At 33.9% G+C, this 25,035-nt stretch overlaps 1 protein-coding gene across 1 annotated transcript in view; it reads left to right on the top strand.

Moving 5' to 3' along the window:
- LOC111060833 (myophilin) overlaps positions 1 to 25,035 on the top strand; it is a 54,292-nt gene that overhangs the window by 19,650 nt on the left and 9,607 nt on the right. The window contains exon 2 of the mRNA XM_039433313.1: positions 19,215 to 19,351. Coding sequence (XP_039289247.1) covers positions 19,215 to 19,351 — 137 coding nt within the window. The remainder of the gene's footprint in view (positions 1 to 19,214; positions 19,352 to 25,035) is intronic.

Consider the following 25,035-nt stretch of genomic DNA (forward strand, 5'->3'; position numbering starts at 1 on the left):
GTAACTGACGCTGGTCCAAGGGCTCAACCATATTAGGCGTTTTCACACCAGTCTGTAGGACAGGAAGCTCTCCGATTGCTGACTATCAGCTGATTCCCGAACGCCATTCCAATCAGTCAATAGGAGAGCTTTCTGCCCTGCTAACTCGTCTAAAAAAGCCTGATGAACGCCTGATATGGTCTCGCCCTTATTCTCACCCTCATTTATCATTAAAAACTGACAATCAACGGAAAAAGGAGTCACAGAAATTAGATTTAACAGACTTTCAACTAATGGTCGATTTCAACAAAATATGTCTAAACGAAACCAGTTCTTGCACAGATGAGATATAGGTGATAAGAGTAACATAATTATGATATTTAGTTGAAGAATCTTATCATATCATCATAATAATAGAATAATATTAGTCATAATCACACGTAAAGTAAGTCCAGTGTTGTGATCTGTATGCTTAAATATGGTCATGGAGATAATACAAGACGAGCATGTACGTTTAAGGTGCTCCTCACAATGTCTGGGAAATGATGGAGGAAGAGGAGGAGGTGGAGAAGCAGGAGAAGATTATGATGATGAAGAAGAAGAAGAATAAGAAGAAGAAGAAGAAGAAGAAGAAGAAGAAGAAGAAGAAGAAGAAGAAGAGAAGAAGAAGAAGAAGAAGAAGAAGAAGAAGAAGAAGAAGAGAAGAAGAAGAAGAGGAAACAAGGAGAAGAAGACGTTGTATGAGAAGGAGGACTAGCTGAAGAGGGAACAAGAAGAAGAAGAAGAAGAGGAACAAGGAGAGGAAGGTTCCAAGAAACCGGTTAACGAACCGCGGCGGTCATTCCCCAGCTATAAGAAGTTGGAGATAAGAAAGGAAAAATGAAATAAAAATCGAAAAAACCTACTTAAGAATGTAAGTTGGGTACCAACGTACTTATAAGCTGCACATCGTTCACTACTCACACACTGTAGCCTACTACCATTTAGAGCAAGGTCAGGAATTACACACACACACACACGCATGCATCATATACAACATATTATGCTCTCATTCTTCCACTATAGCCTACATGTATCTGCTATCACTCGTTTCTTTTCTCTTTCTAACACATTTGTCCTCTTTCTTCATGTTTTTTAAGATTGTACCTCAACAATTTATAGGTTGTAACCTCTAGCTCATGTTAGTAATTCTCTTATCACTACTTCTTCTTCTTCTTCTTCTTCTTCTTTTCTTCTTCTTCTTCTTTTCTTCTTCTTCTTCTTTTCTTCTTCTTCTTCTTCTTCTCTTCTTCTTCTTCTTCTTCTTCTTCTTTTTCTCTTCTTCTCCTTCTTCTTCATCTTCTTTTTCTCTTTCTTCATCTGCTTCTTCTTCGTCTCCAACCCCTCTTAGATCTTCCCCTTTATCTTTTTCTTCTTCTTCTACTCATCCTTATATTTTTCCCTCTCTCTCTCAACTCTTCTTCATCATCATCATCGTCTCTTCTTGCATCTTTCTCTTTTCCTTCTTTTCTAACACGTTGTCTTAATATTCTTCCCGCTTATTCTCTCATTTTTTCTTTCTCTACTTTCCCTAGCTTTCGTTATTTCTCTTCTGACTTCTTCTTGTTCTAAGTTAAGTAAAGTTGAGTTGAGGAGGATTCTAGTTAAAGTTTAATTCAGTTGAGGAGGCTTCAAGTTAAAGTTGAATTGAGTTGAGGAGGATTCAAGTTAAAGTTGAGTTGAATTAATTTAAATTCAAATTCAAAATTCAAATTCTTTTATTTCTGCATAAATACAATAACAAGAAATGTCTGTATATCGCAGTCGTCATAAGTACAAAGTTCAATATTCGAGTAGGATTCAAATTAAAGTTAACTCGAGTTGAGGAGGATTCAAGTTAAAGTTAAATTCAGTTGAGGAGGGTTCAAGTTAAAGTTATTTTGAGTTGAGAAGTATTCAAGTTAAATTTGAATTTTGTTGAGTAGGTTTCAAGTTAAAGTTAAATTCAGTTGAGGAGGATTCAAGTTAAAGTTAACTTGAGTTGAGGAGGATTAAAATTAAAGTTAAATTGAGTTGATGAATATTCAAGTTAAAGTTAATTTGAGCTGAGGAGGATTCAAGTTAAAGTTAAATTCAGTTGAGGAGGGTTCAAGTTAAAGTTAATTTGAGTTGAGAAGTATTCAAGTTAAAGTTGAATTTTGTTGAGTAGGTTTCAAGTTAAAGTTAAATTGAGCTTAGGAGGATTCAAGTTAAAGTTGAATTCTGTTGAGGAGGATTAAAAGTTGAAGTTAAATTCAGTAGAGGAGGGTTCAAGTTGAATTAAGTTGAATTGATTTGAGTAGGATCAAGTTAAAGTTAACTTGAGTTGTGGAGGATTCAAGTTAAAGTCAACTTGAGTTGAGGAAGATTCAAGTTAAAGTTAAATTCAGTTGAGGAGGGTTCAATTTATGTTAAGTTGAATTGATTCCAGTAGGATTCAAATTAATTCGAATTAAGTTGAGTACAAACTCCATCACACAGTGTTGATACATTCTAAACTTCAAATGAAACAATCTCAAAATTTCACCACGTTTCAAAACCCGCCAGTTCATTGAACCCATGTCTATAAAGCTGATGAAAACTGTCCATTATTTCATGAATAAACACATAACGTCAACTCGACTGCATCGTTAACTTTATTTCAAAGTTGAGTGGCGTCTTAACTGGAAATCTTGATGAGTGATTGACAAGGATGGTGGATATGTGGAACAAGGACGTTCAACCATTGAGTTTACTATCCAAGTGAACCAAAGCTTTAGGCTGCAAAGTAATATGTCAATTGCATGACAATAAGTGCCGGTTGCACAAAAGCCGGTTAAATTTTAATCGTGATTAACTCCACGAGGACCGATCAGAGAAGCCGTCTTATCATAAAGGCCTTCTCTGATTGGTTCTCGTCGAATTAATCACGGTTAAAATTCAACCGGCTTTTGCGCAACCGGGCCAAAATCTGAGAAATAGAAGGAATAAGCCATGGTTACATCAAAGTAACTGTCTTGAAGTGAGGTCCACGTTATAATGGCAGTGGAGGAAGATAGGAGTGCAGAGTTGCTGATTCTCTGCCTTGCCATTGTAAGGCAATGAATATTCAACTAATTTTTCAGTGAAGATAGAAAAATTTTCTCAATAACTTATTTCTTGGTGGAAATGATTCCCACATGAGCTCTAGTGCATCTCCACTTTCTTGGTGAGGTCTACAATAGTGAGTTCCACGTTATAATGGCAGTGGAAAAAGATAGGAGAAAAACGTTGCCGATCCTATGTCTTATCAGTCAATGGCTTCTATAGACGGTAGCTGATACAGGTTTATTGATGTAATATTAACTGTTCATTCTCGTTTAAAATAATCAATTATATTTTATCAAGCAAGAAATTATATTTTTCAATAGTTTAATGAGGACCACTTTATAATGACAGTGGAGAAAGATAGGAGAACAACACTGCCGATCCTCTGCCTTCTATAGATGGTAGCTGATACAGGTTTATCGATGTATTATTAACTGTTCATTCTCGTTGAAAATAATCAATTATATTTCATCAAGCAAGGAATTATATATTTTAAATAATTTCATAATGAATTTTCATAATCAATATAAAATATTTTGTTAATTAGTTATTAATTATACATTGATAAGAGACGGTCTGGCAACAGAGCAAAGCGAGAAAGAGATAGCGCTATCCGCTTTGTTGAATGATAGACAAGGATAGCAATACCATTCTAATCAAACACTGCCATTATAACGTGGACCTCACTATAGTATTTAATAAAAATCTGGTGTGGCGCACTCACACAACTTTCCTTGCCGTTATGAAAATTGATCACCTGACGCTAGTGTACGCGCATCTCAAGTCTACTTATAAACAAATATCTGAGCCAGTTGGTGACAGGACAATAACGCTGGAGACATACGAGGTCTCAATAGAATCAACAGTTGCCAACAGTTTGCAATTGGATAATCACATTTTCTCGAATTTCAAGCTTATTTTTAAGTTTAGGTAGAAATGTTACTCAACATTAATTGTAGAGATTTTCATGCTCAATCTTTTCCATCTGAATTTTTTTGTTTAAATTGTATCTGAAACCTGATAATTGGGAATCTAAAATCAAACTTTGCATAGATGGGGCGGAGCTCCTGAAATTTTTACAGATATGGAACTTGTGGCAGTTGATAGAGCTTATCACTAACTATTCTAGGTATAAATTTAATCAAAATCGTTGGAGCTGTTTTCGAGAAAATAGCGAAAAACCCTGTTTTTGACAAAAATTCGACATTTTAGCCGCCATCTTGAATTGCATTTGATCGAAATTGTTCGTGTCGGATCCTCATATTGTAAGGACCTCAAGTTCCAAATTTAAAGTCATTCCGTTAACTGGTAGATGAGATATGGTGTACACAGACGCACATACACTCATATACACACACACACACACACACACACACACACACTCATACAGACGAATACCCAAAAACCACTTTTTTGGACTCAGGGAACCTTTAAACGTATAGAAATTTAGAAATTGGGGTACCTTAATTTTTTTCGGAAAGCAATACTTTCCTTGCCTATGGTAATAGGGCAAGGAAAGTAAAAATTGAAAATAACAGTACCCTTTTCAACTTTTTATTTATTTCTCACAATATGTTTTGATTTTAAAGTAACTTTCATTTTAGATAGAGTTCCTTATCTTGTATGAATTTTTCACAGCTTGATTCCATTACAGTCTCACCAAAACGTCAAGATCTTCTGCTGATCTCTTGCAAGATCTCAGACCAAACTCTCATAGCATTAACCTTGGTTATTTTGCACCCAACGACTTAAAAAACTAGTATGTGAAGCATACTGTAAACAAAGTACTGAGTGCATGTTTGCTGATGGAAAAATAAACAGAGTATATTTACTTTTCAGTCCAAGTTCAAAACGAGCTTACCGATACGATTACGGTAAGACACGACACGATTACGGTCCGATACGATTACAATCTCTTCACAGAGCATACAGAGACATCTTTGTTCCCTTGTGAAGATTGGAAAATAAGTTGGAGAAATCGACATTAATGGAATTAGAGTTGTCGGATGACGTGGAATATGTCGTAAATGACGTCATAAGTGTACCGATACGATTACGGTACGACACGACTACGATCTCTTCACAGAGCATACAAATACATCTTTGTTCCCTTATGAAGATTGGAAAATAAGAGGGAGAAGCCGACATTAATGGAATTAGTTTTGTCGGATGACGTGGAATATGTCGTGAATGACGTCGTTAGTGTACCGATACGATTACGGTACGACACGACTACGATCTCTTCACAGAGCATACAGAGACATCTTTGTTCCCTTGTGAAGATTGGCAAAAAACATGAGGGAGAAACCGACATTAGTGGAATTAGTTTTGTCGTATAACATGGAATTTGTCGTAAATGACGTCATAATTTTACCGATACGATTACGGCACGTCACGACACGATTTCCATCTTTTCACTGAACATATAGAGACATCTTTGTTCCCTTGTGAAGATTGGCAAAAAACATGAGGGAGAGAAACGACATTAATGGAATTAGTTTTGTCGAATGACATGGAATATGTCAACATAAATGACGTCATTCAGTCCTCTGACATTGAACAGAAACTATGTTGACAATTTTACATAGCTCCAGCTCTTCAATGATCAAATAAACCTTGGATTAGAACTGGAATGTACATTACTTGAATAACGTGGAGTGTAGAACTCCAGGGAGTCTATTGATTTATGGGAGAGTGTTCATCATAAAAAAACTGAAAAAATAGTGTATGTACAGAGTAGATTAAGTTTGACGTTGACATCTATCTGAATGAGGACTGAATTCAATTTTTCAACTCTACTTGAAATTAATAGGAAGACTGGATATTGAAACACAATAGAATATAATTTGTATTTTAGAATATTATCACGGCAAATGTACCAATAATTTAAAGAATATTTTCGAACTCGTGGCTGGAGCTCAAGGCTTCTTTTCCCAGCCACACCAATGTATATTAGTTGATAAGTGTTATTTTGTAAATTTCTAGTGAATTGGTAAATAAATAAAATAAATAAATAAATAAATAATACAAAGTATGCTTTTTTTTATAACAACATGACTAGTTTCAACTCCTCAAGAATTGTAATTAGTTGTGAACCAATCATGTTGTAATAAAATAAAAGGGTACTAGATTATATTCTATTGTAGTGAACAAGACAAACTATTTCGGACTATGTGTAACCTATCTAAATTTGGAAGAGGAATAGCACAAGGTTACCTTATTTTTTCTCTCCCTATCATTTTAATGATATAGTTATTGTATGAATCAATAAATAATTGTTTGCAATACTTTCAGTAACCCTAAAAATAAGAGTGAGTGCCGGTTGCACAAAAGCCGGTTAAATTTTAACCGGGATTAATTCCACGAGAACCAATCACAGAAGCCGTCTTTCCAAAAACGCCTTCTCTTATTGGTGAAGTTAATCACGGTTAAATTTTAACCGTCTTTTGTGCGATCGGACATGAGACTGGATATTGTCCAACCACAGATCTATTAAAACTCGAGATACCGTTTTCGGTTGTTACACCTTTTATCAATCTCTGGTAAACTGAAACTAAAGAGCAGTATCTATTGAAGCAGCCGAGCACCGTTGTTGGTGAAAGCCGTGACCTGTCAAGGTGAACGTCTGCTATTGGCCCAAACAAGCCCCTCCCCAATTAGCGGTTCATACAAACGTTTCAAAATGGCGATTCAAACAGCCAACACATCTTGTGATTTTGTGTTCAAAATGACATACTAAATCGATCCCAACCAAAAATTTCATGACAGGTATTTTGGCACTAGACGTACACTTTAGCCCATTAATGAAATGAATGATTCTACAGATGAAAATGATGTACTCGAATTGAAGAAACTATAAGATCCAAGTGAATTTTTCTCTCCAAATCATTTATTTGATTTTGAGATTTCCTGAATAAATTAATGTATAGAGAATAGCAAGATTTATCATCCATTTAAAAAGGTTATTTTCAGTGCTGAAATTCTAAAATATGACCCAAATTGGCAATAAATCTTCCGCAATGCTTGACCTTGACCTACTATTGGTTCAGAGAATTATATCTCAACACTGTGGTGTACAACGCTGAAAAAAATGGAAAAATGCATCAGATAATTTAGAGATTTCATAATTCAATCATTGAAAAAATATATTCTCTTGATGAATAATGAATAATTGATTTTTTTATTATAAGACTGAACAGTGAATATTACATCAGATATATCGGTGTCATCTATCCTCTATACAGAAGGCAGAGAATCGGCTACACTGTTCTCCTATCTTTCTTCACTGCTATTATAACATGGATCGCACTATACAGTAACACAATTTCTCAAAAATGATTCCTACTATTTTTTATCAATGGAGCTACAGCTGATACAGTATTGAGGTTATCGTATTTCTCTCTAATTATTCAATTAAATGGGTCAAATTCCGAGAAGGCGTGTCAAAGACCTCACGGCTGCATTCCGTTTACATTTGAAGTTTTGAATAATAATTTTATCAGTAACTTTTGGTAATGTACCGCCTAATTACATGTGTTTTGTTTCTTCTTTGTTGAAGTGCTGATAGGAGACTGTTTATTACTTGTACTTTTGTGAGAATGCCAGCATTCCATATTATATCAATGCTTCCTAGCACTTGAATGAATTGAACAACTCTGACACTCTGACAGTTCATATTGAAATCTCACTACAGTATATCAATTCCAAATATTGTACTCTTGAACAATAATTCAAATGTAGTAACAGATGTTATCACAAACATGTATAAAAAGTAAATATAAAGAAAATAAAAATCTCAGTACCCTTTTTTTTAAATATTTTATCACAACATGTTTCGGACATTTATACCATTTTCAAGTGATATGGATTAAATAAATAATACTACTGAAGATTCTTATTTTGATAATATGTTTATTTATTTAATCCATATCACTTGAAAATGGCATAAATGACCGAAACATGTTGTGATAAAATATTTTAAAAAAAGGGTACTGAGATTTTTATTTTCTTTATAATTATTTATATTACAAGTAGCCCTATACAGGAAAGAGATAAATGTATAAAAAGCTATGTAGGAAGTTTCTAGATGAGTGATTCAATTTCAACAGAGTTATTTGCATTATGAAGATGGACTTAACATCATCAAATAATAGAACCCTTTCTGAATTTGCCACAGAATACAGAGACAACGTTTACGAAAATGGATCACAGATAATGTTGAGGGTATTTCCATAGAGAAACAATAGCATAAGTAGATATCCCATGGTATAGGGAATTTATGTCGCAACTTATACTGTTATCTCAAGCCGATTATTGTCAATTTTTACTGTTTTGTTGGGGTGATAGTGTATGAACGGCACAATTTGAGAGACTACCAGCGTCTCACAGCTGCATAGGAGAGAACTACGTGAACTATCAGCTTGAAATAACAGTAAAAGTTGCGACATAAACGCCCTATACCATGGGATATCTACTTATGCTATCGTTTCTCTATGTTATTACCCAGAGTAATATCAATAATAATATCAAATATTGAGGGAAGAACTTAGAAGATAACGAATTATTATTGAAGAAGAAGAAGAAGGCGGCTTGGAAGAAAGAAAAGGAGAGGATGATGAAGAAGTAGAAAAATATTAACAAACAACACTTTAAATACAGTAGTAATGTTATCACATAGCTAATAGTGTGAGATGGATGTATAAAAAATAATTTTAGGTGGTTTTCAAACCTTCAAGAAGTGATATTCAAGCTCATATAATAGAATAAACAATCAACATAATGTATAGCTATTTTCAGCTCATAATGATAACCGAGCAGATCTCAAAGGGTGACCTAAACAACAGGAGTACCAAGTCTTCCTCATATAATATTGTCTTGACTGAAAGATCTGGTTGGATCTATAATTTTCACAAAATTCAGTGTTTCTAAACTTTTTCCATAGTTAGGCCCGGTTGCACAACAGCTGGTCAAATTTTAACCGTGATTAATTCCACGAGAACCAATCAGAGAAGAAGTTTTTTTGGAAAGACGGCTTCTCTGATTGGTTCTCGTGGAATTAATCACGGTTAAAATTTAACCGGCTGCTGTGCAACCGGCACTTGAAGTGTATATTAAAAGTTGAACTTTATCCAGGATTCCTGTAGAAATTCCTGTAAACTGTGAATTGTAACCCGAAATTCAGTGTTTCTAATCTTCCTCTACAGTTGAAATGTATATTGAAAGTTTAACTCTCTCTAGGACTCCAAAAGACATTCCTGAAACCCGGAAACTTGTCATCATGTGAAAATTTGATCAGGTATTCGATGAGTTTATTATTATGTAAGGACATCATTGGTCCATCGTATCGATGAAACTGAAAGTTGCATTTCTCGTTTTTCAGCCAAGTTTACAACTTTTTCAACCTAATTTATCTGATGGCAAACAGCCATAAACGGACAAAACGTCCACCGTCTCTAAAACATCAAGTTGTGTTACATAATTCGATGCTGAAAATTGTCTCGTTTTACTTCAACAAATCACGGGAGTATACTGACAATCATCTCATTTTATTTTAACAAATCACAAGAGTTATCCGTGGTCTAGTGGTCTTGGTATAGTGATTGCGTTTCAGTCTAGAGGTCCCGGGTTTTAAACCCTGATACGAACTAACATTTTTAGCAGGTAACACCCGTGTTACCAAGCTGTCAACAAGATATCATTATCGTCAGAATTATTGCTAACATTCGGATAGGCACCAGAAGTAGAAGAAGGAACTCCCGTGTTATCTATCGGAAGGACATGTTAAATGTCGGTCCCGTCTGAAGTATGACAGTTGTAAGGCCCATTAACGACTCAAATTAATATATATTCAGGCGAGGTGGGACCTTCCCGCAAGAGACTCCCTCACCAATACGAATTTTCTTCTACTTTCAGGGAAATATTGCTTTACAGACAATTGCACTAAACTCGATTCACAATAAAACTGAACATTTGCTTAAGGCTTCTTTAGGCGTTTACCTACAGTGGGTAACTACTTGCAATATGTTATGCAGTCAACAGTTGAACCTAATTTAATTAGAATCAATTATTTAACTACAGTAATGCTTGTATGACTCCTCCTTCTCCTGTCTGTCTATCTTCTTTCTCCGCCTTTTCCCTCTTTCTCATATTCATTCTCATGTTCTCCTATTTTTCCTCCTATCCTCCCCTCCTCCTCCTCCTCCTCTCCTCCTCATCCTCCTCTCCTCCTCCTCCTCTTCCTCCTCCTCCTCCCCTCCTCCTCCTCCTCCCCCTCTTCCTCCTCCTCCTCCTCCTCCTCCTTCTCCACCTCCTCCTCCTATCCTCTTCCAACTCCTCCTCCTCCATCACCTCCCTCCTCTCTTCCTCCCTCTATCACCCCCTTTTCTTCCATCATTAATTTACAGCTTATTCTATCAATTTTCATATCACATTCGTGTTTCCAAAATAGGTACTTATTGCAAAATATTAAACTATACTGAATAATTGAATAAATAAATAATAAATATAATGGAATCAGAGATTATATATTTTACCAATCCAATTGCAATCAATAATTGATTTTAGTCTGTTGATTCTCACCGTCCAAATCATTGTCAACAGCATGAATAATGTAAGAATGTATAGAATAAAGATATCATAAATGATGAATTATGAAGATACTGTATTGAATAAATATTGTAAATGGATTAAAGGAGAATAAATACCTCAGTCCACAGAATAAAGATCAAATTAGATCGTTTTTCATAGCCGTTTTCTCCATAATTTTTTATTTTAAATATCGTTTCTACTATGTAAGCTAAATCCATTGTTGAAAAATACGGTATTGAAGTCAATAATGTATCTCAGAAAATAGGCTAAAGGTCTAACTCTGTCAGAGTCGAGTCAGTTATTTCATCTCAATATTAACGTCAACTAAATAGTAAAATAATAATTATCAATCGAAAATACCAATTAAATACTGTAAATGAAATGCATTCATTCAATTAGCATTCGAACAAATGCAACTTCAAATTTATTTCCATCTGTAAATAGTAAAATTTCAATTGTAATATCAAAAGTAACTCCAATGTCTCATTCTTTAAATTATGGAGAAATATCACAACATCTCTACCCATACAATCAAATTGATAACTTCAATTTAACAATCCTGTTTCAATAACTTTCATTTAATAATTTAACTTCAGTAATTTTTATTTTAATCTCATTCTGCCTCCTATTTCATTGAAACATTTAAAATCAGTCAGTTGTGCACAAAGTGTGTTTTCTTCTCTCCTTAGCATACTGGGAACTATTTATGCAGCATTTAAGCTTGATAACAAGTACTGAAACCGCAAATGCAGTATTTTCAAGGTCGACTGAAATGCATTCTTATCAACAGGGAAAAACAAAGCTGGTTGATAGGTTTGACATTTGGATTTGAAGATTTTGAAAAGAATTACTCTGTGATCTGTTTACTATAGTGAGGTCCACGTTATAATGGCAGTGTATGATTAGCAATGGTATTGCTATCCTTGTCTATCATTCAACAAAGTTGTGCTATCTCTTTCTCGCTTTGCTCTGTTGCCAGATCGTCTTTTAGCAATGTAGAAGTAGTAATTGATTAACAAAATATTTCATCTTAATTATGAAATTATTGATAAATATAATTGTTTGCTTAATAAAATACAAAGATTCTGTAACAATGTAGAAGTAATAATTGATTAACAAAATATTTCATCTTAATTATGAAATTATTGATAAATATAATTGTTTGCTTAATAAAATACAATTGATTATTTTAAACGAGGATGGACAGTTAATATAACATCAATAAACCTGTATCAGCTACCGTCTATAGAAGGCATTGACAAGACAGAGGCAACGTTTTTCTCCTATCTTCCTCCTCTGCCATTATAGCGTGGACCTCACTATAGATTAGGATGTTCACAATCAAACTGTGAGAGAAGGATAAAATATAGTAAAACCGATAATAGAACAAGCTTGATTTCGGAATCAAATTTTAAATTTTAAGTGATTTGAGTAGAGTCAGAGGATACTTATAGCTTTGTCTTATTGAGATTGTTTTATTCTATGGTAGAGTGTAGAGTTTAAAATTTATAGGAAGTGAACGATCATTGGTTAAAGCTGCGTTCGTACCAAAGTTGTCAACAAAATGTTTTTCACAGCTAGTTTTCTACAATAAAGTTGTCAATCTTGTTGTAGAAAACTAGTTACTGTTCTCAAATGTAGAGCACCAAAAGTCGTCAATTTTTCGCCCAGAGAGTGTAGTTGGCATGGACTTGTAGATAAGGAACAGAAAAATTGTCAATTTTTTGTTGAAAACCAGTTTCTGTTCTCAAACGTAGAGCACCAAAAGTCGTCAAATTTCTGCCCAGAAAACGTAGTTTGCATGGATTTGTAGAGGGAACATTTCGTTGGCAACTTCCTCAGTGTTTCCCACACTGAGTGGGAAACAAAAATTGTGTTGAAAACAAGAATATCTGCAAGTAGACGAATCAATGTTGCTGTACTCCTCAAAAATTGGCAACAAAGTGAGCTTAGTCGGCATGGACTTGTAGAGAGAAGGGAACATTCAGTTAGCAACATCCTCACTGTTTCCCACACTGAGTGGGCAACAAAAATTGTGTTGAAAACAAGGATTTCTACAAGTGGACCAATCAATGTTGCTGTGCTTTTTGAGAAATTGGCAACAAATTGCCTCAATTTGTTTGAAAATCAGCTCAGTTGACAACTCTGGTATAAACACCGCTTTAGAATAACATTTTTGGAATGCAGAGAGCATGTAAACAACATTCACGGAGGGGGATCTTGCCCAGAGAGAGTGAGAGAATGAGAGAAAGAGAGTGAAATTAGGTCATGAGGGATGCTGTGACGATGGCGGGGGCGGCAGGGGGGTAATAAAAGGGATAGGGGAGCATTATTGATTTGACACTGAGACCCACATTGCTAGAGCGCTTACAGAGCGCTTACCCTGCTTTAAATGCTTACATAAACTTGTTCACATACATGGGATCGATATCAGAGATCATTCCATGTTTGAAAACACTGAGATTTTGAATACCGTTAGAGAAAGTAATCATATTCTAAACCCACGATATTCATAGTTCTTGTTGACCAATATTTATTGATTTATTCATGTCAGATTGAATTATTGAGCTGTAATTATTAGTCCTTGGCTTGATTTCCTTATTGAACCCCATTAAATTATATTGAACTCAACATAACATTAAGACTGTTTATTCTAAATTGAGGTTCAAAGCATTTATTTTTAATTTAAATTCAAACTTACTTGTTCTTTGCACAAATTCATAAATACAATCTAATTATAGAGTACAGTACATCAATTCCTATAGTGAAGCCCACATGATAATGGCAGTGTTTGATTAGCAATGGTATTGCTATCCTTGTCTATCTTTCAACAAAGCGGTTATCGCTATCTGTTTCTCGCTTTCCTCTGTTGCCAGGTCGGCTTTCAACAATGTAGAATTGATAATTGATCAACAAAAAATTTAATCTTGATTATGAAAATTTTGAAAAGTATCATTTCTCACTTAATAAAATATAATTGTTTATTTTAAACGAGGATGAACAGTTAATATTACATCAATAAACCTGTATCAGCTACCGTCTATAGAAGGCATTGTCAAGACGGAGGATCGGCAACGTTTTTCTCATATCTTTCTCCACTGCCATTATAACGTGGACCTCAATATAGATTCATTTTTCATCTTATTTATTTATTTATTCCTCATTTATTCATTTTATTCATTCTTTTTACAATGAAGCACAGATCGGGAGAGAAAAACTAAGAATACCTTGTACTATTTCTCTCCCAGATTAAGGCACCATTAAATGTCCAAATGAGGTTAATTTTCAAATCAAAAACAAATAATAAGAAAACAAAGATATTGTCGAATTTGATGTTGTCGCATGCGTTGGTTAACTACGTGAAACCATGGTTCTGTTTTAAAGTTTTTAATAAATTTTTAGTGAAATTCGACAATATCTTTGTTCTCTTATTATGGAGAGATTTCACATCACCATCACTTCTACTAATTTTACAAAAACAAATATTCCCAAATCAGCTCTTAATATAAACATATCACGAACTCTAAATAACCTCAAGACTGTTTATTCTACAAATAAAGGTTTAAACCATTTTTTTTCAAATTCAAATTAACTTGTTCTTTGTACATCAATTCCTACAAATTCATCATTAAAATAATGATTTATGTGACAATCAATGGAAAGTTGGCCCATCTCTTGAACTGGTTATCTGAAAATGTTGCTATTATCAGTTATTCTGCCAACTGTTATACAGGAAGTATGACTCATGACCACACTTGAAAACATGTACTTCAATCACATTTGACTGATAATGGAGTTGCAATTGTTTTAAATCAAATCCGGTCTATATGGATGATAGCTGGCTGAATTTCTGCTAACGAATTACTCTATTTCAGCATAATATCACGACTTTTTGTATGAAATTCATAATTATTGTCTCATATTCTTACAGTCTTAATGATATTGTCGATTATTCAGTTTCCCTATTTCCCTATTTCTGTATTGTAGACAGTCTTAATTATATTGTCGACAATCTTGAACAGTTGAAAATTTCTGTTCTCAATGAAAGGGATTTTCGTAATGTGTATGTCATGTATTGTAGACTAGCAGGTAACCCGTGCTCCGCAAGGGTCAATTTTTAAACTTGACAAACTGAAAACTTGTCATAATGAAATCTTGAAGAATCGAAAATAGGACTATAACCATCCTCGGTTGAAATCTCATTAAGAGACTACAATATGCAAAATTTCAAGTTATTCAGTCCAGTAGTTCAGACGTGATGACGCGTCAAACATAATTTTCCTATCCCGTACGTGTAAAAGCCAGTTTTTTCCTTTATTATAGTATATCATTGATAGTATTCCTTTATTATTGATAGATCATCGATAGTGTTATGTAATATGTGTCACTTCATATGCGACTGTCGCCTCAGTAACTACATTTTAGCGCTATAGTTTTGTAATCAATTTTATATCACCATCTCAAACAGGTTTAGTACCTCGAGATGCAAATACTCAATTGGCATTGCATTTTATTTTGTAATAGTATTTACTCATGTTGTAAAATTTGTATTGCTTTTATTATGTATTTTTTAAGATGTTGTAATTTTATATTTCTGCCAATAAAACATTTTCATTTTCATATATTGTAGGTGAATATAATGCTGTGGATAGTAATAAATATTGTGATACCGAATAAAAATACTAGATATTCACAGTACAATAACAGATTTATCAGAGATTGAGATACCGGTTTCGGTTCTTACACCATTCCAAAACCAGCGGAAACGAAACCGGTGAATCGATTTTTAACGAATCTTTGGTTGGTCAATTTCTAGTATTTTTATTCAGTATAGATAACAATCACATATCACCTCCACAGCTATTCAGAACATATTTTGATACCTAATGATACTCCATATTCAGGGAGAATTTTCACCTCATATAATCTATGAAGAAAACACGATATTAATCTATACTATAATAAAAAGAAAGAACTGGCTTATACACGTACGGGATAGGAAAATTATGTTTGACGCATCATCACGTCTGAACTACTGGACTGATTAATTTGAAACTTTGCATATAGATTCTTAATTTACCGAGGATGGTTATAGGCCTATTTGAAGTTCTTCAAGATTTCATTACGTCAAGTTTTAAAATAGACCCTTGCGGAGCACGGGTTACCTGCTAGTCTTCTATATTTATCAATTTTTCTGGCCTTGTTTGTATGCCAGTAATTTATTTTAAAATACTAGTAAATATTTCTATTGCAATTTGTTTAAGATCTCCAAAAACCGAGTTCCAGAAAAATATTTTCAAGTGACCTATCTACTAAGAGTAGTCATAAATACAATGTTCACATGATAAATACATCTCAACTGGTGTAATATGTCGTTTAATATGTTTTGGTAATCTAGTTTTAAATGTCGCTTCTTTGAATTTCCAAAATTCCCTCTCAAAATACTCTCTGAAGTGATAAATCTCCCATTAAGCTTCCATAAATTTCAATGTGATTTCCCTGTATTGAGCTCACTTTCACTTACAAATCTATATATCTGAAAGAAACATTCAGTGAATTTAAACGTTGAATATTCTAGAACATTACTCAACAAAAATATAAAATTGTACCAGTTTAAAGAGACCTATAAGCTTTCATAAATTCCGATGTGTTCACTTTCACTTACAAAAAGAAACATTTAGTAAATTTAAATGTTGAATATTCTAGAACATTACTCAACAAAAATATAAAATTGTACCAGTTTAAAAGAGACCTATAAGCTTCCATAAATTCCGATGTGTTCACTTTCACTTACAAAAAGAAACATTTAGTAAATTTAAACGTTGAATATTCTAGAACATTATTCAACAAAATATAAAATTGTACCAGTTTGAAAGAGACCTATAAGCTTCCATAAATTCCGATGTGTTCACTTTCACTTACAAATCTATATATCTGAAAGAAACATTCAGTGAATTTAAACGTTGAATATTCTAGAACATTATTCAACAAAAATATAAAATTGTACCAGTTTAAAAGAGACCTATAAGCTTTCATAAATTCCGATGTGTTCACTTTCACTTACAAAAAGAAACATTTAGTAAATTTAAACGTTGAATATTCTAGAACATTACTCAACAAAAATATAAAATTGTACCAGTTTAAAAGAGACCTATAAGCTTTCATAAATTCCGATGTGTTCACTTTCACTTACAAATCTATATATCTGAAAGAAACATTCAGTGAATTTAAACGTTGAATATTCTAGAACATTATTCAACAAAAATATAAAATTGTACCAGTTTAAAAGAGACCTATAAGCTTCCATAAATTCCGATGTGTTCACTTTCACTTACAAAAAGAAACATTTAGTAAATTTAAACGTTGAATATTCTAGAACATTACTCAACAAAAATATAAAATTGTACCAGTTTAAAAGAGACCTATAAGCTTTCATAAATTCCGATGTGTTCACTTTCACTTACAAAAAGAAACATTTAGTAAATTTAAACGTTGAATATTCTAGAACATTATTCAACAAAATATAAAATTGTACCAGTTTAAAAGAGACCTATAAGCTTCCATAAATTCCGATGTGTTCACTTTCACTTACAAAAAGAAACATTTAGTAAATTTAAACGTTGAATATTCTAGAACATTATTCAACAAAATATAAAATTGTACCAGTTTAAAAGAGACCTATAAGCTTCCATAAATTCCGATGTGTTCACTTTCACTTACAAATCTATATATCTGAAAGAAACATTCAGTGAATTTAAACGTTGAATATTCTAGAACATTACTCAACAAAATATAAAATTGTACCAGTTTGAAAGAGACCTTGTACCGTAAATAGATAAAATATTGAAAATAAATCGAGACGTGTCTAATCCCTAGCAAAATATTTGTTCAGATCGAAATAAAAAACTGCGGAAGTAGTCGTAAAAGCAAAATAAAACTGGAGTCGAAAATATTTTTGTGTCAACATGTAGTAAAAGAAATTTCGGTTACGGAGTTTCCACAACGTTGGCTTCAAAGTGAAAAAATCGATTGATTTTATTTCTTAAGCAACATTCACGTGAAATATTATTACTGCCACACTTCAGTGGAATGTAGACTTGAGTCGGACTAAATTTTGACATTTTTATTGCCCGAACTCCGTGACTGGATTTAGAGCTTGTAACATTTTCGGAGGGACTCAGATGAAGTACTATCGTAGCCTACTGCTATATCACACACTAGATTTACAACTTGGTACATTTTTGGACGAGATGAAATATACTAACAACATTTCAACTTTACTTTCGAAAAATCCATGAATCCTTCATACCTTCCGTAAAAGTACTGAGTCAAAGTTAAGTAGTGGACGTGGGTAGAGAGGAAAAGTAGGTTTCCCAGTTAAAGTTTAGCATATAATCATAGAGAAACAATAGTGTAAGTAGATATCCCATGGTATAGGGAATTTATGTCACAACTTTTACTGTTATCCCAAGCCGATAGTTCACATAGTTCTTTCCTATGCAGCTGTGTGACGCTGGTAGTCTCTCAAATTGTGCCGTTCATACACTATCACCCCAACAAAACAGTAAAAATTGACAATAATCAACAGTAATCGGCTTGAGATAACAGTAAAAGTTGCGACATAAATTCCCTATGCCATGGGATATCTACTCACGCTATTGTTTCTCTATGGTACAAGTCACTTATCCAATCTATATAAAGATAACCACGAAAGCTGCGTTTACACCAAATGTTGATGTAAAATGTTAATAGCTTGATTCTTTTACATTTCTATTAGATTGAACGGAACTTGACAAACACATATTTCATCATGTGTATGATAAGTTATGTTCAATCTAATAGAATCTATAAGGATTAAGTTATTTACATTTTGACAATTGGTGTAAACGCAGCTTAAGTCAACAATTTTACTACTCTAGATTTCTTATTCTATAGTCAACCGCACGAAAGTAGTCCGATGGAAATTGGAACGGCTGAGTACCTCCTCCATAGCTTTTGATTGTTTAAATATTTGTCTTCTCAGTTTCAGTTTATCTGTTTATCTTCATTATCTGTTTCATCTTTTTTCATTCTTTATTGATTGATACAATAAGTACATCTTCGAAATGATAGGGAGAGAAAAAATAAGGTAACCTTGTGCTATTCCTCTCCTAAATTCAGATGAGGTTACACATAGTCCGAAATAGGTTAAGTCTTGTAGTTGTTCACTTCACAGAATTTTCAGTCCTTCATCTGTTTCTTCATTTTCTGTTCATCTCCATTATCCTCAGGTTATCTGTTCATTTGTATCTCTTTATCTGTAATAATCATTCAAATATTATTTTATGTGCTTTTGAAATAATATATATTGATAACTTTTTATTGTTAAAATTTGTCTTTTCAGTTTCAGTTTATCTATTCATTTGTATCTGTTTATCTGTGTTACAACTTGTCTTTCCAGTCTCAGTTGTTCGGTTCGTCTTTATCTGTCGATTTGCTTCTGTTTATCTGTTATCATTCAACTGTCATTTACTTTGTTTTTTTCTAGAAATAACACTATATTCATATATTTTATTTATTTTCAGATCAACAGCAAGTACAGCGAAGAATTGGCACAGGAATGCTTAGAATGGATCAAGAGTGTGACCAATGAGCCAATCAGCACAAGCGGGGATATGGACAATTTCTATGAAATACTCAAGGATGGAGTCCTACTCTGCAAGTGAGTAGAAAAAATTATTGATCAAATCTGTAACACAGATAAAAGATAGTATACGAAGATATCTCATGGTATAGGGCGTTTGTGTTCCAATTTCCAATGTTAACTCGTCAAGCCGATAGTCCTATAGTGAGGTCCACGTTATAATGACAGAATTTGATCAACTTTGGTTTTGCTATCCTTGTCTATTATTCGACAAAGTCGGTGGTACTATCCTTTTCTAGGTCCAACACGATGCCAATTATTATGTTTTTGACAGTGTAGAAATATAATTAATTAATGCAGAGTATCGGCATCGTTATTCTTCTATCTTTATCCACTGCCATTATAACGTGGACCTCACTATAGTAGTTTTTCGTGAGGCTATGTGACGCTGGTAGCATAGAGAAACAATAGCGTAAGTAGATATCCCATGGTATAGGGCGTTTATGTCGCAACTTTTACTGTTATCTCAAGCCGATTATTGTAGATTTTTACTGTTTTGACCGGGTAAGAGTGTATGAATGGCACAATATGAGAGACTACCAGCGTCATAAAGCTTCACAGGAAAGAACTACGTGGACTATCAGCTTGAGATAATAGTAAGGGCCGGTTTACGAGCTCGGGATTTAGCTAAGTCCTAGACTTTAAACAGCTGGAGTCAGAAAATTGGTTTTCCAAAACGGGGCGTAGTTGCAGTCATTGTCATAGTCACGTTTGAATTAAATTTTGAGAAACTAGAAAATTGAACACAAAATAAAATAGAGAGAAAATAGTGTAAAGTTTAAGCTATTTTGAATTATTTAGGAATGTCTAATTTCGTCAAGGAAAAACGTTTCCAATGATAGAAATAAGAAAATAAAAACTACGACTACTGTTATAAAAGCTGCGACTACGCTCCGTTTTGGAAAGCCAATTTTCTGACTCCAGCTGTTTAAAGTCTAGGACTTAGCTAAATCCCGAGCTCGGAAACCTAAAAGTTGCGACATAATCGCCCTATACCTTGGGATATCTACTTACGCTATTGTTTCTCTATGCTGGTAGTCTCTCATACACTCTCATCCAAGATATCCCATGGTATAGGGCGCTTATATTCCAATTTTCAATGATAGCTCAAGCCAATAGTCCTAGTAGTTTTTCGTGAAGCTATGTGACACTGGTAGTCTCTCATACACTCTCACCCGGCCAAATCAGTAATAATAGACAAGAGTCGACAGAAATCGGCTTGAAATTTGGAAAATAAATCCTATACCTATCCTATACCATGGGATATCTTCTTATTCTGTGTGGGACCCATGGGATATCTCTTCTCTATGTCTATATTTTGAATTTTGTTGAATAATGTTCTAGCATAGTCAACATTTAATTCAACTGAATATTTCTCTTGGATACATCATTTTTGTAACTTAGTGAAGGAAGACCACTTTGAAATTATTTGTGTGAGACTGCTCACTTCAGAAGAAGTGAGGAGGTTAGGGAGTTAAGGAGAGAGATAACCGATTTATGAAGATGTAGAAAGAGAAAATGAAAGATGGAATGATAGTTCTTGAACAAAAAAAGTTTGAAAGTGGATAAACAGGAAAAAACTAAATGAGAAAAGGAAATAGAAGAAGTAGAGGAAGGAGAAAAAGTGAACTACAAGAAATCAACTGAGCATTGATAACACTCATTTCAAGCATCGAAAAGAGCAGCCAATCACAAGCAAGTTCCATAGTTTGACACCTACTAGGACACGCCTCCAAACTCCCCCTACTCTCTCCTGATTGATCGACACTTCCACAAGTGACTGTTTTCGAATTTGGCCACTAGATAGCTCCAGGTGCTGGATTGAAATAATATTCTCCTTCTCCGATTGTTTCCAAATACTCAAAACTTGATTACCGACTTAAAAGAAACTTGAAATATTTTTTTTCAACTGTGAAAAAATAAGAAGAAGAATGAGAATAATAATATAATTTTCATTCTTCAAAATTAAATTTTCAATATGTGAGTATTTCATATTTTAGTTATAATAATGTGGAATATATCTTCTATGTTTAGTTTTGAAGCATCTAAATTTGAAAATCCACTTTGTGAAAATATTGAAGAACTACAAGAACTACAAGACTTGACCTATTTCGGACTATGTGTTATCTAAATTTGGGAGAGGAATAGCACAAGTTTACCTTATTTTTCCTTGATTTTTCCTTTTTTTTGATAATTTAATTATTGTATAAATGAATAAAGAAAGGATAATAAAAAAATAATTTCTCCGATTGCCAATGAATTGAACCGGAGGAGTTTATTTTACTAATTAATAGACCAACATATAAATAACTAGTAGTTCTGTGAACAGTAGACTTCACGCAGTATTCTCATCCACAAGTACCTGATAGAAACTATAGACCTTATGGAAATACAGCAATAGACTGGCTTCTCCAAACATCTGTGCAATCACTTGTCAGCTGATTTATGATGAATAATTCTATAGTCTGATTTTTACTTCAATATTGGCGTATGAAGGAGGCTCTTCTTTCCTTTTATATTATCCTTGAAATGCAAAATCTCCAAAAACCTTGTATATACGTCGACGCGCAATTAAAAAAGGAACATACCTGTCAAATTTCATGAAAACCTATTGCCGCGTTTCGCCGTAAATGCGCAACATAAAAACATATAAACATTTAAACATTCAAACACTTAAACATTAAGTGAAATGCCAAACCATGGATTTGAATCTTAGACCTCACTTCGCTCGGTCAATAATTAGAATACAAATACAAAAGAAATTGCTAATGATATGTGTTGGGGTGATCATAAAATGATAATAAATCAAGAAGATTAAGAAGAAGTAGTAGTAGTAGAAGAAGAAGAAGAAGAAGAAGAAGAAGAAGAAGAAGAAGAAGAAGAAGAAGAAGAAGAAGAAGAAGAGAAGAAGAAGAAGAAGAGGAAGAAGAAGAATACGAATAAGAAGAAGAAGAAGATAATTTGATGATAAAGAAATACGAAAGTTATAACGTGAAGATGAAGTAAGGTGGATAAGGAAGAAGGATGAGAAGGAGAAGGAGGAGGAGGAGTAGGAGGAGGAAGTGGAAAAGAAGAAGAAGGACAACAAGAGCAAGATGAAGAAGAAGGCGACCAAGAAGGAGCAGAAAAAGAATAAGAACCAAATTCAATCCGACTGTTGTGTTTCAGATTACATTCTTCTCAGCACTCATAAAATAGAACAGAAGCTTCGATTCAAATCTCGCTCTCACTGATTGTTATTATCTATGGTTAGATTAAACTCAAACTATTGAAGCATTATTCGAATGAGAAGCTTTGTTGCTATTCGTGTAATCAATTCTGACAGTTTAAAGTGAATATAACTTCATCTATTCCAACTGTATCATAATATATTTTCGCTGCAAGCCAATACTATTCAGAATAAATTGAATTGAATAATCATGACTTGCTAACCACTCTAGGCTATGACTATAGTCTAAAGTATAGAGTATAGATTATAATATACTCTGATAGTGAACTTTTCAATTACAGTAGTTCCTTTACAATAATTCCATGAGACTGACGTCACACAGTAGTCAATTCTTCTTATTTTTCTCTTCTAATATTCTCCACTAGTATACCTCTCGTAGTGAGGTCCACGTTATAATGGCAGTGGAGATCGATAGGAGAACAACGTTGCCGATCAACGTTGTCTTGTCAATGGCTTCTATACACGGTAGCTGATACAGGTTTATTGATGTAATATCAACTATTATTATTAAAAGACATAGTTGTCTACATATACCAAGAAACCTCATAAATGCCACAATGGAACTTTATAATGAAAATCAAATCGGAATCAAGATAGGTAAGACTGTAACTGCTCCTTTCCGAACATCAAAAGGCTTATTGCAGGGATGCAGCTCGTCCCAACTCTCTTCAAAATATACCTGGAAGATACCTTAAGGACTTGGAAAAGAAAGTGTCAAGGTATGGGTGTACCAATCAGGGGAGAACACCTTTTTACCCTGTGTTTCGCAGACGATCAGGTGGTTATTGCGCAGGATGAGGAAGATTTAAGTTACATGATGAGAAAGTTGATAGAAGAGTATGATAAAGCCGGGATGGAAATCAATGAGGACAAGACGGAGTATTTACAAACGAATAGCGATGGCACACCGGATTTGTCCATTGACTGTAACACCGTGATAAAAGGGTGAGATAAATTTAAATACCTGGGATTTACCATCATGAAAAATGGTGATACAGACGAGGAGATAAAGATTAGGTTGGCCCAAACCAGGAGTTGTATTCGACAGTTGCACCCAATCATATGGAGTAAGGATATTCATAGGAAAAATAAACATAGAATATTCAATGCAATCGTCAGAAGTATAATGACGTATGGGGCAGAGGTTTGGGTGACAAACAAGAGAGCAAGAGATAAGATAAGAGCTGTTGAGATGGATTACTGGAGGAGATGCTGCGGGCTTACCAGAATGGACAGAGTGAGAAACGAGGAGATAAGAAGGAGAATGAAAGTGGAATGGGATATCATAAAGTTGATTGAGGATAAAAGGTTGATGTGGTATGGCCATGCTAGAAGGGTGAGTGCTAGCAAATGGATAGGGATGGTGACTGATTGGAGTCCAATTGGGCGAAGGAAAAGAGGAAGACCTAAAAGATCATGGAGAAATGAGATGGATGAGGCTATGGAGGCCAGGAATTTAAGGGATGGTGAATGGGAGGATAGGCAAAGATGGAGGTCTCGACTAAAAGAAGGAAGACGGTGAATCACTGTAAAATCCTATTATATATATATATATTATTATTATTATTATTATTAAAAGAAAATTCAAATTGAATGCTGTAATTCACCCCGAAGACTTCTGCTACTGCAAATATTGACAACAGGGTAAACAGCTAGATGGAAATTCGATGAGCGCTACTATTCAAAAATTATTTGTCAACCCGGGCTGAATGTCCATCTAGCTGTTCACCCTGTTGTCAATATTTGCAGTAGCAGAGTCTTCGGGGTGAATTACAGCATTTAATTTGGATTTTCGTTTAATAATAATAATCAATTCATTAGCATTTGAATAATTGCAATATCTCAGTAATTTACGTCTGTTATATTAACTGTTCATTCTTGATTAAAAGAAAATCAATTATATTTTATTAGGCAACCAATTTTATTTTCCAATAATTTCATAATGAATTTTCATAATTAAGATGAAATATTTTGAAATATTTTGTTAATAAATTATTAATTCTACATTGTTAAAAGACGATCTGGCCACAGAGCAAAGCGAGAAAGATATAGCGCTATCCGCCTTGTTGAATGATAGACAAAGATAGCAATACCGTTACTAATCAAACACTGCCATTATAACGTGGACTTCTCTATAACCACTGTAGGCCATGCTATAGTCATAATATAGTAATATCGGGACACTGAGCTTCGCTCGTTATTTTTATTTATTGATAAACAGAACACAATTCCCTAAATGATCGCGTTTATATTTCACAGCTGGTCACCAACAAGACAAAAATCAAACATAGGCTATATTCATATGTCATCTTATGAATTTCGGGGTTGCGATATTTTGATTTTTCACATACTCACTCGCTCTCTTACTTTTTTACTATCCACAGCTGTTGCAGCCAAGGGTGAATTATCCTTTTAATGTCGCTCAGCAAGTTTTCCCAAGGATCAGACCTAGTGCAATCGAATTTTTATATCA

The sequence above is a fragment of the Nilaparvata lugens genome, chromosome 7 (assembly GCF_014356525.2).
Source record: "Nilaparvata lugens isolate BPH chromosome 7, ASM1435652v1, whole genome shotgun sequence".
Lineage (NCBI taxonomy): Eukaryota > Metazoa > Arthropoda > Insecta > Hemiptera > Delphacidae > Nilaparvata > Nilaparvata lugens.